The sequence below is a fragment of the Rosa chinensis genome, chromosome 3 (assembly GCF_002994745.2).
Source record: "Rosa chinensis cultivar Old Blush chromosome 3, RchiOBHm-V2, whole genome shotgun sequence".
In the NCBI taxonomy this organism is placed as follows: domain Eukaryota; kingdom Viridiplantae; phylum Streptophyta; class Magnoliopsida; order Rosales; family Rosaceae; genus Rosa; species Rosa chinensis.
Window position 1 is genome coordinate 17380527 of NC_037090.1, and position 16733 is coordinate 17397259.

Sequence of the window (16733 nt, forward strand, 5' to 3'; positions counted from 1 at the left end):
GGAGGGTGATGTTCCACGTGGCAGTTAACTGGCAGCCGGTGACGCTCACTCCGGAGACCGAAGCGGAGTCGATCTGAAACTGCGGTCTTTGAAGATTCATCTTGTATACCAAGAACTTTTGGTACACGGCGAAGCTTAATAACAAGACGAAGGGTATACCAATAAGGAATTTAATGAGAAGTATGTCCTTCTCACGGTCTTTGTTGTCTTTGAATTCGTAGGGAGGAGGACGATTGCGATAAAAAGAAACCCACGCTGGCATCGTTGTCGCAGCCGGCCAGTCGATGTTATCTCAGGTGATAGCTAGGTTGATTAAAGGGGTTTCGGTGCAGAAAAGAGATCGACTTGGGGTTTTTGAGTTTGCATGGGATGAGAGACCTAAATTCTAATTCTAATGGTAGGACAGTCGGAGAGTAGAGTACGATCATATCACTTCAGGATTTTGAATTTTCACTCTTATCTAAAAGATTGACTTATTCCCTTCAAGTCAATTTGATCAACTTATTCCCAAAAAGGAGGCGTGAAGAGTGCACCGGGGACATGCCGGCGGAAAGAGAGATGGGGTTACTATGATGATCGAGTATGATCTAATCAATATCATCAATCCACTTTTTCTTCAATATAATCTTTACTTGATTCTTTTTTTGGTGGAATTTTGTTTTAGTGTTATAAAATCTCAAGAAAAAAAAATTTTCGATTAGAGACTATCTTTCAGAGAACTTAAATAAATGTAAAGATACACTTCCGGTGGTAGAGCTAAATTGTGGTAGAATGTATGTAGACCGAAAGTTGTTTATTGTAGTATACAATTTTTATGAAGAAATGGATGACATGTTTGAACTTTTAAAGATTTTTTTGCAATGACTTCGAGAGGAATGAGATATCGTCAAGGAAATCAATATCATGTCTGTGTGAGCATTGGACGTGACATTTAGTCTTCACTTCTCATCCGTAAAGGAATAGTAGATACATTGATTGATTTTTCTGGGTAAAAGAATTGAAAAAAAAAAAATGGCATGGGGATTTCAATTTGGGACTCTTAGTCCATCTCAAAGGACTTTTACTTGAACATTAAGAAAAACGCCAGTGGTCAAAATGAAAATATGATGGCTGTGTGAAGCATACAAAAAGATAAATCATTGCTTAAGGAGCTTTATGAAAAACAGATCAATATGTTAAAAAAATTTCAAGACTTGTTGCTTTAGGATTTTTTTTTTTTTTTTTTTTGGAAAATTTCCTTTTACTCAAATTTGAGTTACACTAACTCCACTCACTCAAACATCTTATAAAATTACCCATTTACCCAACAAATTATATACGTTTTGCCCTAATACCCAATAAGTATTTTTTTAATTAATTTTTATTTATTTTTGTGATAATTTTGCCCTCCTGTCACTTAGAGCAAGAAGTCATCGGAGACTTTACCGGACGCCGGTTGCAAGACTCCAGTCACCGATCGCCGGAAATCTTGTCGGAGGTCTCTTGATGTTCCCAAAGAATTCGTTGGATCGAGATCTCATAGGTCACCAGAGAATATTATTACCCTCTAATAAAACCTAATAAAAAGTTTATTGTTCCCCAATAAAAAGTTTATTGCCCCCCAATAAAAAATTTATTGCCCCCTAATAAAAAGTTTATTGTCCCAGTAAGACAATTACATCAGTTAACCATTAGTACAGTCAGTCACGAATCTACAAAATCCTTACCAAATAGATGCTATTGTACATATCTTCTCATACTTTCAGAAGTAAAATGCTAGAGCTAAGCAGCACATCAAAATGTACATGGATCTAGCTAATTACATCAATTCAAAACCGCACCAGCCGTACAATGAATGCAGAGCCATATATGTTATACTGGTAGTAGTACTACTTCCAAAACAATGCCATCAAATTAAATTGCATGAAACTCTCTGTCCTACCTAGTGTTGGTTTATTATCTTGATCCCACCTTGAGGTTTTTGCTCATGGCTTCAAACGAACCCAGTGGTACCAGACTACTCCGCTGTGGCGAAGAACTCTTCGATATCGTCACTTGGAGGCACTTTGCTCACCTTCAGTGGCTCCATCTAGTCAGAGTTCTCCAAGCACAGCTCGCTCGACTACGTCATTTCTCTGTTGATTTTTGACGAAACCAAAATTGTTAGAATAGAGCGATAGGATGAACAGAGGCGGTTAATGTTTCGATTTGAGAAATTGATGAGATAGAGTAAGGAATTTGAAGCGAATGAAACCTGAATTTGAAGAGAATTCAGATCCAGATCCAAAAGCGAATGGAACCAACGCAGTGTAGACAGTTTCACAACTCTTGGCCTCCAGATCTAGAAGCGGCTAGCTGACGAGGACGATGTTGTTGAGCTCATTATTGGAGACGCAAGATCAAAAGGTGGAGAGTGCTCGTCGGAGTAGGAACTCGTGGAAATAAAGAGCTTGAAACTGTGAGAATTGTCAAGCTGATGATAATGAAGCATTGTCTCTGGAGGCAAAGCAGAAGCGATGAGGATTTTTCTTCTTATGGACGGAGAGTGGTTGTCGGCGGCAGAGGAGTTGACAACCGCCATTCACTTACAATCTGCCATACTTTCTCTCTCTAAAAAGGTTGCGGGGAGAGAGAGAGAGAGTCTGTAGTTTTTTAATTAGGTTAAGGGTAGAACTGTCATTTGATGTTTAAATTAGGTAAATGGGATTAAAAATTTCTTAATGGAGTAAGTGGGAGACTCAAATTTAGATATTGGGTCAAGATCCCTTATTTTTACTTTTTAAATAAGTTGGGAAACAAGAATTCATTAATAAACTAGAATATAATATATTCAAGAGGCTAAAATGTGATCTCTTTCTTAATTATTGGTATAATTAACACCATCGAAGTCATGAGTTTATGAGCATGCAACTCAGTTAGCACTATGAGAGCTTCCTTCCGATTCATTAGTTTTATGGTGAAACTAAATACATGTGTATTTGAGGAACGCGCAAGTCTAAATAAGGATGAAGTTAAAATGTTTAAACCAAGGGTTATTGTATTAAAGGTAACGTATAAACTGTTTTAGTTGAAGATGTCAATTCACATAATTTACCCCATTTCTAGATATTTTTTTCTCACTTACCCCATTAAGTTTTTTTAATTCTCTGTTACCCAAAACACTCTAAGGAGGTCTTCCCTAATACCCAATTAAGATTTTTTTTTGTTTTTTATTTTTTTTAATACAATTTTACCATCACTCCTTTGTTACTTAGAGAGATAGAGAGAATGGAAGAGAGAGAAATCATAGGAGACTTCGCCAGATTTCGGTCACCGGCCGCCGGATTCAGTCACCGCTTGCCGGATTCCGGCGAACTTTTACAAGATTCCGGTCACCGGCCGCAGCCCACCGGACTTTTCTGAAAACCTCATCGGAAAATTTTATTGCCCCCCAATAGACGTCTATTGCCCCAACAGTCTATTGTCTCCCAATAGACGTCTATTGCCCCCCCAATAGACGTCTATCAGCCATGTATTGCCCCTCAATAGACGTCTATTGCCCCCCAATAGACGTCTATCAGCCATGTATTGCCCCTCACTAGACGTCTATAGCCCCCCAATAGATGTCTATTGTCCCCAATAGAACTTTTGGTTTCCAGAATATGAACTAATCTCCCTAAATTTAGACAAATAAAACTTTGTTTAAATAAAAAAATGAAGAGATTATATCAATTTAAAAACGTATATTAGCCCCCAATAGACGCCTATTGCCCCCCAATATACTCTTAACACACTTCTATTGCCTCAGATGATCTTAAAATAGATGAATCAGAATCCCCAAGTTTACCGCAGTTAGCCTGGCAAAATAAATAAGCAACATTATGCAGTGCTAAATTGATAATCACAAGTTCACAACAATAAGTAGTGATCAGACACAAGGGTGGTTTTTTTCAAGACAAAATAAAAGTTCAAGGAAAAAACCTAGAGTACAAGCCCTTGTATAGGATATTTCTTATTGGAAAAAATAAAGTGCAATTTTGTGAGTTCCACAGCCGATGGAGACCCAACTTGCAAAGTTTGGATTCCATTTCTCACAAGCTAAAGGAGGATAACACAAATCTATGAGGTTTCACTTTCACCAAAACCAACTGTCAAGAACGGCCTCAAGAAAATCAAATCCACTCTGACTGGCTAATGGCCAATGCAGAATTGGAACCCATAATAGAGATTGCAATATCATCATCTCAATACGAAATTACTATCCAATGTATAATCAGTTTCACATTGTAACCAATGAGCACAAACCTTAGACGATCCATTATCCATGTACCCAATGCTCTGATCGAAATAAGTGAATCCCATAAACTCATCCATAGGCCACTGTGGAACAGACCCAGCTGCAGAACCACCAGCAAAAGACATCCCAGCTACACTCGACAGCGACACTTTGCATTCCTCCGCCAATTGAATGTTTGCTTCACATTTGGACACAGCCCTAGAGTCCGATTTGACAGAAGAAGACGACCCAGCAACACCACCGCCACCACCATCAGACCCAGTTTGATCGGGCTTCGGCCCAACTTTAATTCTGGTCAGCAAAACCTCCGGTGACTGGAAACAAAACCATTCGCAGTGAGGTATTATAGCAACATCACACTTCCTACACAGCAGAGCTCTATCCTCCAAACAGAAAAACCGCCTCCAAAATTGTGACCGCTGATCTACCAACATTGGCGACAATCGATGGAGTCGGATATGCGCCTTCACCGAGAATCACCTCCATCGACGTCATCGTCGTCCTCGTTTCGCCGCCCGCCATCTAGACCAGAGAACGGAGCTGAAGGCCGTGCAGTGGTTCGGAGCATGAGAGAGAGAGAGAGAGAGAGAGAGAGAGAGAGAGAGAGAGAGAGAGAGAGAGAGAGAGAGAGAGAGAGAGAGAGAGAGAGAGAGAGAGAGAGAGAGAGAGAGAGAGAGAGAGAAGTGAAGGGCGGGTAGTCGTAATTCATTAATTAGATTAAGAGTAAAATTGTTATTTCAATTTAAATTGGATTAGTGAGAATAAAAATCTGTTGCTGGGTAAGTGGAATAACTTTGGCTCATTTTGGGGCTTTTGGTCAAGGACCCTAATTAAAATTGATGGAAATTAAGAGAGCTCTACTGCTTTCAAACTCTAGTCGCCATGGATTGGGTGTTCGACGAGGCCCCTAGGCATGACAATGGTTCCAACTGTGTTGTTGTGGTTTGATATAATGTAAAAAAATAATGTCATTTACTTACGTGAATGTGTTCTTGCACCAAACGGTGGTGAATGTATGAGGAAATTATACAAAAAATGGTCGTTTTTGTCATGTTCGAGTTGCACAGAAACTAGGTAATGAAAGCCAAACGTAAACGTAGTCCTGGCGCGTGGGATAGACGCACATCACCCACTGCAAATTTAGTAGTAGTAGAGCACACTAGGTCCCTTTGAAGAATAGTAAAAACGCAGGAGAGGGCACTCGTTTGACTATGGATATGGTTATTCCCCGCCTTCCCTACACTTGCAAATGAACACCGTTATCCAACCCACCTTCGCCGCCTTACCTCCTCCGCTCTCTCAGTACTACCCTCCAAAACCACCACCGCACTCCTCTCTTTCTCTCTCTCCCTCTAGACCCAAACCCAAAACCCCCCTCAACTTCTCCACCTCTCTCCCTACCCAATCCCTCCAACCCCTTTTCACCACTCCACACCCTCCCAATCCCAATGGCTCTCCCCAAACCCACTCTCTCTTCTCCCATCTCCTCCATCTGCTCCGCCTCTCTTCCCGCCACGCCGACCCCGAGCTCGCCAGGGCCGTCCACGCCTCCGTTCTCAAGCTCGAAAACGACACCCATCTCGGCAACGCTCTTGTTTCGGCTTATCTCAAGCTGGGTCTCGTTCCCGACGCTTACCAGGTCTTTCAGAGCCTCCCGTGCCCCAATGTGGTGTCTTTCACCGCCCTCGTTTCCGGTTTTGCCAAGTCCGGCCGGGAAGATGAGGCGGTGGAGCTTTTCTGTAGGATGAGGAGGTCAGGTATTGAGCCTAACGAGTACAGCTTTGTTGCAATTTTGACTGCTTGTATTCGGATTTTGGACCTCGAATTGGGTCTGCAGGTTCATGCCTTGGCGGCTAAGATGGGTTACTTGGATTATGTTTTTGTTTCCAATGCCGTGATGGGTCTGTATGGGAAATGTGGGTGTTTGGATTATGCGCTTAAGGTGTTTGATGAAATGCCTCACAGAGACATTGCGTCTTGGAATACTGTTATGGCGAGTCTAGCGAATGAGTTTATGTATGATGAAGTGTTTGAATTGTTCTGTGAAGTGTTGCGAGGTGATGGGTGTGTAGCGGACTATATCACGCTTTCGACTGTTTTGACTGCTTGTACTGGTAGTAATGCTTTCGTGGAAGGGCAAGAAGTTCACGCCTATGCTGTCAAGACTGGTTTGGAGGGCAATTTGAGTGTTGGCAATGCACTTATTGAGTTATATGGTGAGTGTGGGAGTGTAAAAGATGTGGCTGCTTTGTTCGAGAGGATGCATGCGAGGGATGTTATTACTTGGACGGAGATGATTACTGCCTACATGGACTTCGGGTTGGTGGGGTTGGCTGTGGAGATGTTTTGCATCAGAACTATTATAGTATTGAACTATTATAGTTCAGAACTATTATAGTACTGAACTATTATAATTACAGTACTATAATAATTTCTGCAGATTCATCCTTGCAGATTCCTTGTAGTTCTGCTAATTTCTGCATCAGAACTTCATCTGCTTGAGCCTGAGCAGGTCAGGTGTCGTGATGTAGCCATTGCCGCATAGGATGAATCTGCGAAGGAATTTGTCCCTAAGCTCCTGAAAGCTATCGATGGAGTTAGGGGGAGGGTTAAAAAAAACCACCGCAGGGCCTCGTCAGTTAGGGTTTCCTTGAACGCGTGACACGCCATTGCGTCCGTGTATCGGGTTCCATGTAGGAGGGACTGGAAGACTTCTAAATGGTGGTATGGGTCTCTGGTACCATTGTATTTCTTGATCTTGAAGGGCTTGGTCTCCAGTGGCGCTTCTCGGCCTGTATCCCAGGGGGTGAATAGTCTCATCTTTCCCTTGAAGCCAGCCGTAATCGGTTGCTAACTAGTCCTGCTCTCGGCGCTCTCAATCCGCGCTTGCAAAGAGGAAATGGTTTGGCTCATTTGGTACGTTGGTAGTTGCAGCTATGTTGATGTCTAAGGTTCCCGCTATATCAAGGGCGGGCTGAGGTGGGGGCGCTGTGCCAAGTTGATTGGGGAGAAAAGGGGAGTTCAAGTAGATTACCGGAGGCCCAGTGCTAGTGCTACCCGGAGTAGGGCCCGTGGGACTTCCGGGTGTGACGCTTGGTGGTACAAAAGTGCCAGCGAGACCAATGCTCGGATCTGTGGTGAGGATTGCTCCGGGTGTCGGGACACCACCTATTATCGGTATCGGGGTTTCCTGCTGACGGGCCCTATCCAATGCCTCATTGTTTGCAATTCGTCGCTGGAGTGCCTCCCGGAGAAGGCGATTCTGGCTTGTCATATCTTCCACCTCTCAACGAGCTGCTGCAGCTGCCGCCCGCTTGGCCTCAGCCTGTGCATGTGTCTCCATTAAGTCACACATTGTTATTTCTAATGTTGTGGTTGGATCAGTGGTCATGACCGAGGGTGTCTCGGTGTTCGGGCTTTGGAACTCGAGAGTGGGCTGGACCTAGCGGGTCACCGCCTCATGGGGCGGATAATCGATGTTGGTATCGGGAGTGTTGGTAGCCATTGGTGGTGTGTTGTTCTGCCAGCAAGAAGCGAGGGGAGTCCTTCTAGCGCCAAATGTATTAGCTGTCTTGGGAGGGGTATGATCTACCTAAACACGGGATGTATCGGTCTGCTAATATCGCTATCGGTCTATCTTATCTGTAAAACAGACGAATGTTAGAGGGAAGACCGGGTGTGCCGACCTTCAACGCTTCGATGCCTAAGTTAGTATCGTTATAAGATAATGATAATGGAAAGCGATAGTAAACAGTTACCTTTCTGGGTTGTTGGAGATGACCTTATTGTAGCAGATTTGTGGGAGCTTGGTTCCGTTTCCTTCCGTCTGGGACGCTCGGGGCTCCCTATATAGCCCAAGGGGTATCGGCACCCTCTGCTGGGAGCTTTCCTTGCTTATGTATTGGCGATACGAGTCTTGTGCTTCCGATACTTGTGCCTAGGAGGTATGTGTATACCAACTTTATCCATTCCCCACACCGCTTCCCCTTCCACGTGAAACATAGACCAATGAAATTTAAATCCACCAAACCACATCCTTCCCCACAATTTCGAAAGGCTTCCATTTGTCTAGGGCACCGGGGTGGTCCTCCCTCTTTCTCCGTAGCTAGAAGAATCTCATTTAAATCACCTCCCACAATCCACTATTTACTATTACCACAACCTAACCTCAATAGGAGATCCCAAGTCTGTCTGCGACATTCCACCTTTGGGTGACCATATAGACCAGTGAATCTCCAACCATTTTAGGCCCTCCAACCATGACATCAATATGATAGTCCGAATAGGTATTAAGTGCCACATCAATTCCCTCCTTCCAATATAAACAAAGCCCACCTGCCCTTGATTTCTTTCCGTTGGGCTTAGTTATAATTTTGCAATCCACTGGTCAAGCATTTTGGTGTCCCAATTGATAACGTAACATCGCCATTTCCTGACTAGTACCTCTTGTCTTACTTAGAAAAATAATGTCGGGAAGGTTTAGGGAAATCAACCCTTTTAGCATTCTCAAAAAAAAAAAAAAAATCAACCCTTTTAGTCCTTGCACTGTCCAAGGTTCCAGATTCCTTGGCAATTCCAGCATAAAATATTCATTTCTCGTGATGGGTCGAAGCCGGACCCATCACGAAAGGATATTTTGGAGTACGCCCATGACTCTTAGTAGGCGAGACACAAATTTTCTTGACCACATAACCAGTCCGTTTTATTGGCCCATTTTTGGGAAATCCAGATAGCTTTTGGTAAGTAATGTTCCCTAGATTGGGCCTACTAAGCTGCTCCTTGCCTTTCGAACTCGGCCACCCAGCACCCTTTGGCCCAACGATCGGCCTAGTGTCAACAACTGAAGACATAGTCACTGCCAAGACATCCTCCCGCGCTTTATTTTTCAAATCTGCTATAGTTAATTCAGTGGAGATCAACTACGTAAAACGTGGATCTAAACCACCCAGTTCGACTTTTGATTGGCATCAAAATTCATCCCCAGATCACTCTCTTCATTATTAATTAATGCCGACGCCAAATCCATGCATACCAGAATGGGCCCATCCTGCAGAATCCCGCCGTCACGGGAAGAGGAGCATCGTCACCACTCTTTTCCGATTTCCTCCTTTTTGCAGCCCTATTTTCCAGAGACTCACCTGGATCACCTTGTTTGTCAATATCCATACTGTCCTCCCCTTCCACAGGCATCCCCCCCCAATCTCTTTCCTCCCTAGTTCTAGTCAAGCCAGAAACAGGAAGAACTGGAGCACTCATAATCCAGCTAGTCTTCATTCTAGGAGCCAAACCAAACCTCTAGCCACCTCCCCCCAACGTAGTCTCCTGCTCTTGAGAGAAAAGTTGCTTCAACAACCACTTTTCCTTCCGTTCCGCATTGAGCAAAGCGTCATACGCTGGTTCAATAAGTTCACCGGCCGCCCTCCTAGGACAACTCTTCCCCGTATGTGCCAGTAGACCACAAAAATGGGGTAGTCTCTCATTCTCCAAATCAAACTACTTGTTGTTCGGCCATCCAGCAGGCCTGAAGACCACCCATTTTTTTTAGAGGAATAGTAACACTAATACCAACTCTCATGTGAAGATAATTACCCAAACCGCCAACTCCAGATCTCCTAGCAGCTCATACAAGCTGACTAATAGCCTGCCCAATATAGCTCCCAATTTTCTCCAACCTTGTATCTTCCAAATAGATTAGAGGTAGCCCCCGAACCCTAATCCAGAAAAACTGGTTAGGGAGATCAACCTATATGGGGTCCTCCAACCCATCCGTGACTGCCATTGCAAGTGTTGAGTCACAAATTACTTATGCAATTGTGCCCCATAATTATGAAAATTGATTTGTCTTCCATGCTATTTTACCCTTTTTAATCCATTTACTTTTATTTGTAGGAAACCTTGCATTGAGAATAAAATGACTATTTGAGGCTTGAAATGCGGAGATTTGAAGGTAGGGGAAGAAGACACGGAGATTGGAAGAAAATTGCAAATCGACTTTTCCGGCGACTTTTCCGGCAAACTTTTCCGGCGAGCCGCCACTCATGGAGGGTCTTTTCTCCAGCAAAGGAGGACCATGGTTGTGAGAATATCCCATCACTTGAAATTCAAATATCTCCCTACACCTTGTCCTTTTGTCACCTTGCCAATTTGGGACCATTTGGGGGACAATGGTGTAAGAGCATCTCTTGCACACTTTGGGACCAAGGAGGACACACATAGCTGATCAAGGAGAGGCCAAAGGGGAATTATTCAGAATTCTTGACTCCATTCAATCATCTTCATCCTATCCAAGATCCATTTTTCTCTCTAGAGAAGAGACCACCATTTCCACCACAAAAACCACCATCTCCACCTCTAAAACCTCCATTTCCACCACTACATCCTCCATTTCCTTCACCACTCAACACCACAACTCATCTTATAGATCCCAAATTTCACTATTCTCACCAATATCAAGAGCTTGGAGCAAGGAGAAAGAGGTGACTACCACCACATCATGTTCTTGGAGACCCATCTCCACCACCTCTTCCGACATCATCAATAGTCACCCTTTACTCCCTATCTCTTTATGTATTTGATGTTTAATAGAATGTTGAAGCTTGTGTATCTAGCTATGTGTGAGTAGTGAACTAGTTGGGGCTAGGGTTGAAAGCCCTAGCCAAACTTGCTTGGATTGATGCTTTTGTTTATAAATTGATGCAAATTCATGTTGTCATTCTCACATGCTAAGTCAATAGTTGAATGCATTACTTAGACCTAATCAATTTGAGTTATGTGTTTGCCATGACATGAAGTTTTTCCTAGAGATTGATTACCTTTAGGCAAAAAGGGAGCATGAAAGCACACCGTGTGTGCATGTGAGGGTAGTGAGCTAAAATCACCTAGAGATAGGATTGGTTTGCTTGCTTGGTTACCTAAACTCTAAGCTTTATGCATTTAGGGGCAAATGATTGAGACCTATCCGGTAATTGAATTTGTCTCTAGGTAGTTAGCTCTAGACTTATCCGGTTAGAGTTAATAAAATGAAAGGGGTTTAAGCCTTAGTAGTCCTATCCGGATGCTAAGAGGGTAGTTGGACAATTAGCTTTGTATCATTCATATTCAATTGCTTTAATGCTTGCAAGGGAGGCAAAAGGTGAAACCCGATGCCCTAACTCCCATCCATTTGATAACAACTTGTTTTGTTTAACATAGTTTATATTACTTGCTTTCATTGTTTCAATTTGAATAGAAACCAATCTCAAAATCAAAATCAAATCTCTACACACCATCTTCCACATACTCACCATGAACTTTGGTTCACTTGTGAGCCTTTGTTTGTGATTGTATATTTGCATATTCTTCTAGTTTTTCCTTAGGTTTTCCCTATCTAGGAAAGGATTTACCAATCCTCGTGGGTTCGACATCCTTACTTAATCCCCCTATTCTATAACTTGTACCTCTTGCACTTGAGGGTGGCTTTAATGCTAACAGCAAGCATGGCCTTCTCAAAGGACCATGGACACCCTTTCACCGCCCATTTGAGATCAGCCTCCCTTTTGAAAGAAAAAGGTAATCTCTTGCCCCCATCTAGCGAACAAGCAGTGATTCGTGTTCGATCCGGAGGCTCAGACTTTGGGATCCACAAACCCCTCATCGTACTGATGAGGGCCTCCACCTTGAAAGGTTTATCAGTAAATAGCTCAGCCACCATGAACCACAGCCAGGGCGCCTCATCCACCTTGTCCTGTGGTATAACCACCTCTAACTCTGCATTGGCCAAAGCCAATTTCTTAGCAAAACTTCCGACCACCTCTTCCATTCTACAGATCCACTCAGTAAAGCAGAAATAACCCTTGACAAGAGAAGAAAACCAGGACATAAATCCGGTCACCAGAACATATGTCACAGTGGACACCGTCTTATCTTCAGTCAAAGCTACAGCCCCCTAACTCTAACCCTCAGAAACTCTAGAAAGAGAGAGAGAGAGAGAGAGAGAGAGAGAGAGAGAGAGAGAGAGAGAGAGAGAGAGAGAGAGAGAGAGAAGAGACTAAGTTAAGACTAATTTAGACAAACACGCTAGGGAAACAATTTTATTTGAAAGGAGTCGTAAAGAAACTATTCAAAAAATTATTATTTTTAAAAACTAATTACCCAGCTTTTATCTAACCCAATGGTTGAGCAGGGAAAAAAGAAGGGAGAGGATCCTCTCCTAAGCTAAGCTATCACCTGAGCTACCTAAGCTTTTAAGGAGATGGTGACACGTGTATACTATTAGATCTAATGGTCTTCAAGAAGCTTAGCTTTTCTGTTTTTTCTTTTTTTCTCTCTCTACTGTTCTTCAAGGCCTTGGAAGCCTTCTGGGTTCCATTTCTTGATAGCAATAATAATTCTCGTGCCAACCTTTAAAGGTATTGAATGTTCTCTCATCCACCCAACCCTTGAAAATATTTCCAAAGCCTCCATCCAATCCAACATTTGAATGACCTAGAATATACAGAAATCATACAAACGAGAAGAGAGAACCTCCTTTCCAAACAAAGGATCAATACAAACAGGTCTCTCACAACAACTTACATCAAAATTTCATCGACATTCTCTCAAATTTTACAAGCAAAGCAAAAACAGAACCCCAAATTTCAACTTGGACAAGGTATTTGGCAAATTGCAGTAGACAACCCGAAATACGATGTTCTTAAATCTAAAGCCGATTGTGAAATCTAGCATTAATGATCCACAGCTCAGGTGACTATGAATCTATGTTCCATCGGTGTTTAATGGCAACAGAAATAATGGGTTTACTGTGCTAGCCAATTACAGAGGCGCTTCAAGCAATCCAAGTCTTCCCTATTCTCTTAACAATTCAACCCCAACGTCCTTATTCTTTCTTCCCTATTTTTTCTTGTCGATTTCCTCACAATTGTTGTCAGCTCTAAGTCTTCAACTTTCTTAACAATTCAACCCCAACCGCCTTACCGAAAAAATTACAGATCCATGTTTTCATCACAATCCTAAATCCAGTCATTCTAGATGGAACCAAACCACCTTCGATCTGACGAAATCCAAGCCGACATCTCCATCTTCTTGCAGTGCCAGCCAGAGATCTCTGTCAAATCTTACTATGTCACATTCATCGTCAAATTCGCCGTCACGAGATATAGAATCCTTGTTCTGGAAATTGGTTTTAAACCTTTGTGCTTAGATATCTATCCCATTCGTTCTTCATCAAGGCTCCCAAATCCAGTTATAGGTATTGTGGGGGGGTAGGATAACATTGTATTGGTGTTGAGTGAAGAAGAACCAGAAGGAGACAAAGGCACTGCGCGTGAAGGAAGAGAACAATGGGGGAGGAAAAAATGAAAAAGATAAACTAATAATTATAGACCCTTAGATTCATTATAGCCACGTGTCAAAATCTAATGAAAAGTTCAGGTGAGTTAGGAGGGGAAGGTGCTAACCGCTAAGGAGAGTAGAAACATCAAGGCAAGGATAAGTAGGGAGAAGTACAATCCGTGTAGAAGACTAGAAGTCCGAGTGAAACTAAAAATATAAATAGACATACAACAGTAGTTAAGAGTCAGAATCAGATCTAGGGTCATCTGCACTGGGAAAGCCCCAAATATTCAAACGATGTCAGAGTTTCGTCGTCTTCCTCCTGTCTCCCCCACCGACTGGTACTCAGACGACCGTCCTCCGGCAAGCGACTCAGACCGCTTGATTGGCGCTGCGATCATGGCGAGCTTGCTCATCGGGATCCTCGCCATCTGGTTGGCGTACGACTACAAGTTGGATCGCGCCTTCAGTCCTGAATTACCCTGTTTCCAGATTCATTCGGCTTCGGTGTCTGGACTGAGCGCCACCGAGTTAATTACCTGGTGGAACATCACCCTCCTCACCACAAACCCTAACCGCAACATGGGCGTCGACTATCGCTACATACTCCCCTCCATCTATTATGGAGACCGGAAGGATTATTTCAACAGCCCAGGCTGGTTTAAGAACAATCAGATTGTGGCAACCAAAAAGTTGTCTCGCTCATTCTTCTTGGACAAGGGAGGGAACCAAACCTCCCTTGTCAATTTCAATCTAGTCGCAGTATTGAGTGAGGACGTCGACTATGAGTTGGCTGAGCAAATCTCAGAGGAGCTGGCTCTTCGTGGCTCAGTCAAACTTGGGCTCTATATCCGGCTTGAGTTTGGTTATAGAACTGAGGAGAATTATTTGCACTTCAGGGGGCCCATGCAATGTAGCTTCTTCTGTAATCAGGTCGAATTCGTGTTTGCCCCGACTAACAATGGCACTGGGATTTTCACAGGTCACTCAAGGGAATGCACACTTGCTTAGTCATTTGATTGCTACTTCTTTCTTTCTAGAGTGAATGAATATGTTTGTCTTCTTTTAACATTAATAATTGAGTCCAGTTGCATGCACCTCTTTCTTGTATGATTTTTTTTTTCCTACACTCTTCTCAGCTCTTCGTTCTTTGTTTGCTATTATGTTGGATTTTCAATTAGATATTCCAGATATGCGGGAGGGTTGATTGTTAGATTCATTAACTAGTTGGTTATTCATTAAGAAGACAGAGTGGGTAAGAGATGGTAAAGGTTCATTATTCAGTTCCTGAAGATTTTATCAAAGTTTAAACTACTCTGCATAGTCTTCAACTCTGCATTACATACATGAACTGATGGTTTTTATGTACCTAATTAATTTGCTTAATTCCTATATTGTGTAACCTTACCTATCCTCTTGATTTTCTGACTGCCCTTCCAGTTTGTTGTTTTTGCTAAACCTTTTCTTCCTTTCTGTTATTCGTATTAACAGCTACTCTAGGAGTAATGTTTTTATGGGTGCTAACGATTTATTAACTATCTTTGTAGCTCTTGTATTTCTATTATTAGTCATTGCCTCTTGTATTTACTGCTAGCTGGAACATCATTCTTGAACAGTATCTGTGCCACAAGCCCTTTTTATTTATTATTATTTTTTTTTTTCAGAATGGTGGGTGTGTTTTTTTTTTTTCCTAAACCTCAATAATTGGTTGTACTACTAATAGTCCTGCTAGTGATTAAATTGCCCCAGGATTAGGCTGGAATAGATCTCATGTGCTATGGATCCTAGCTCAGGTGTTGAACCTCATGTTTAGATGGGAAGAAAATCGGGATTGATGCATCCTCAAGTTGTGGAAACGTGAACTGGTAAATGGGTCACTCAAAACTGGTGTCACCTAATCTAAGCAGATATAAGAACTGTAGTTATTTCAAGATGCACGAGTCATCTTGTAGGAAACATAAGAGAAAAGTATGAAAAATCTGAGTCGGAATTTGAGCAAGAAAATTACAGATTTTGAGGGTAATCCTTCTTTCTTTCTTTCTTTGTTTTTTTTTTGGAGGTGTTAATTTGGGGAGATCTTATGCTTTTGTGCAAAAGCTTGAGATGTCAGAGATGGTTTAAGTGCTGCTCTGTCAAAAGAATTAACCAACATTGTTTCTTTATGGCACATCTGATTCTTCTTCAATTTCTTAGTTAATCAACTCTTTATCTCCTGCTGGAGCTTTGACCAATTTCTTCACATTGTGCTCATTAGAGAAGCCAGCTTTGTTGCTGATACTTTGGCAAGCTTGGGGCATTCTCCTATTGGGGTACGTCTGGGGTCATGCGTTATCTCTACCTGCCAGTTCTGCTTTCATTTACATCAGCAAAGGTTGCCTGTTCTTGGGGTTTTTGAGTTCTAATCTATTGCCTGTAATTCTTTCTAGTATCATCAAAAGTTCATCAATAAATTTGACTTTCTATTGTCAAAATTTTAGATAAGATGGTCTAGAAGTATGATGTGACTAGATCACATAGATGTTCTTATTTGCCAAAAATGGTTGTTGTAGCTAGGCATGATCTTAACCTTTGTAATGGACGTAGTCAAAGAACAGTTTTTGTCTACCTATTTGTTTGAACTGATTTTCATGAACCTTTCTAAAAATAATGATTAATTGCTGATTTGTCATTTGTGTATAGGAGTAGCCCTGTGGATGTGCGGGTGGTGCCGCCGCATAGGCCTCCGAATCCGATTTTGTGGCACCTCATAAAACCTGCAAAATTCCACCCCCTCTGTCCCACTCTCCTTCGCCCTCGTCGACCCACCACCAGCGCCACCACCACCACACTCTTCAGCTCCATCTTCTTCCACGTTTTACCAAACCCACGCCTCTTCTTCCGTAAACCAAATGGCCAATTTCCAAAACACAGTAGATTTCGTCCAAAACCAAAATTGAAAACTTCATCAATCCATTGAAACACTCACCCAGAACAACACTAATTCCTTTTTAAATCACGTCACTGCCCAAATTATGTAGAGCTCTTCAAAAAACTATAATGGCCTCAATACCGCAACAACAGCCCCAAACTACGGATGTCTCCAACACTCCATACATCTCATTTGGGTCAAGAAAGCTGAATGGTGCTCCATTTTTGGTGTTCAAGTTAGATCTTAGCCCCGAACTTGAAT

The 16733-nt window shown here is 42.4% G+C and overlaps 3 protein-coding genes and 1 pseudogene across 4 annotated transcripts; 2 read left to right on the forward strand and 2 right to left on the reverse strand.

The window, feature by feature from the left end:
• Window positions 1-1996: 1996 nt before the first annotated feature.
• LOC112191931 lies at window positions 1997-2578 on the reverse strand (annotated as a pseudogene).
• Window positions 2579-3743: 1165 nt separating this feature from the next.
• Window positions 3744-4750, reverse strand: LOC121052275. The gene is made up of 3 exons (XM_040516975.1): window positions 4688-4750; window positions 4264-4569; window positions 3744-3815 (listed from the first exon to the last, which is right to left on the reverse strand). Exons 1-3 carry the CDS (start codon window positions 4748-4750, stop codon window positions 3744-3746), a joined length of 441 nt encoding a protein of 146 aa, XP_040372909.1.
• Window positions 4751-5504: 754 nt separating this feature from the next.
• On the forward strand, window positions 5505-6653 carry LOC112194205 (pentatricopeptide repeat-containing protein At5g03800). Its single transcript, XM_024334449.1, has one exon. It carries the CDS (start codon window positions 5505-5507, stop codon window positions 6651-6653), a length of 1149 nt encoding a protein of 382 aa, XP_024190217.1.
• A 7091-nt stretch (window positions 6654-13744) lies between these two features.
• LOC121052394 lies at window positions 13745-16225 on the forward strand. 2 transcript variants are annotated; one of them, XM_040517279.1, is made up of 2 exons: window positions 13745-15583; window positions 15819-16225. In XM_040517279.1, the coding sequence occupies exon 1, from the start codon at window positions 13862-13864 to the stop codon at window positions 14573-14575; it is 714 nt and encodes a 237-aa protein (XP_040373213.1). In that variant the 5' UTR covers window positions 13745-13861; the 3' UTR covers window positions 14576-15583; window positions 15819-16225. The 2 variants fall into 2 exon arrangements, with proteins under 2 accessions (XP_040373213.1, XP_040373214.1); XM_040517280.1 differs by having other exon boundaries at window positions 13745-15429.
• The last annotated feature ends 508 nt before the right edge of the window (window positions 16226-16733 follow it).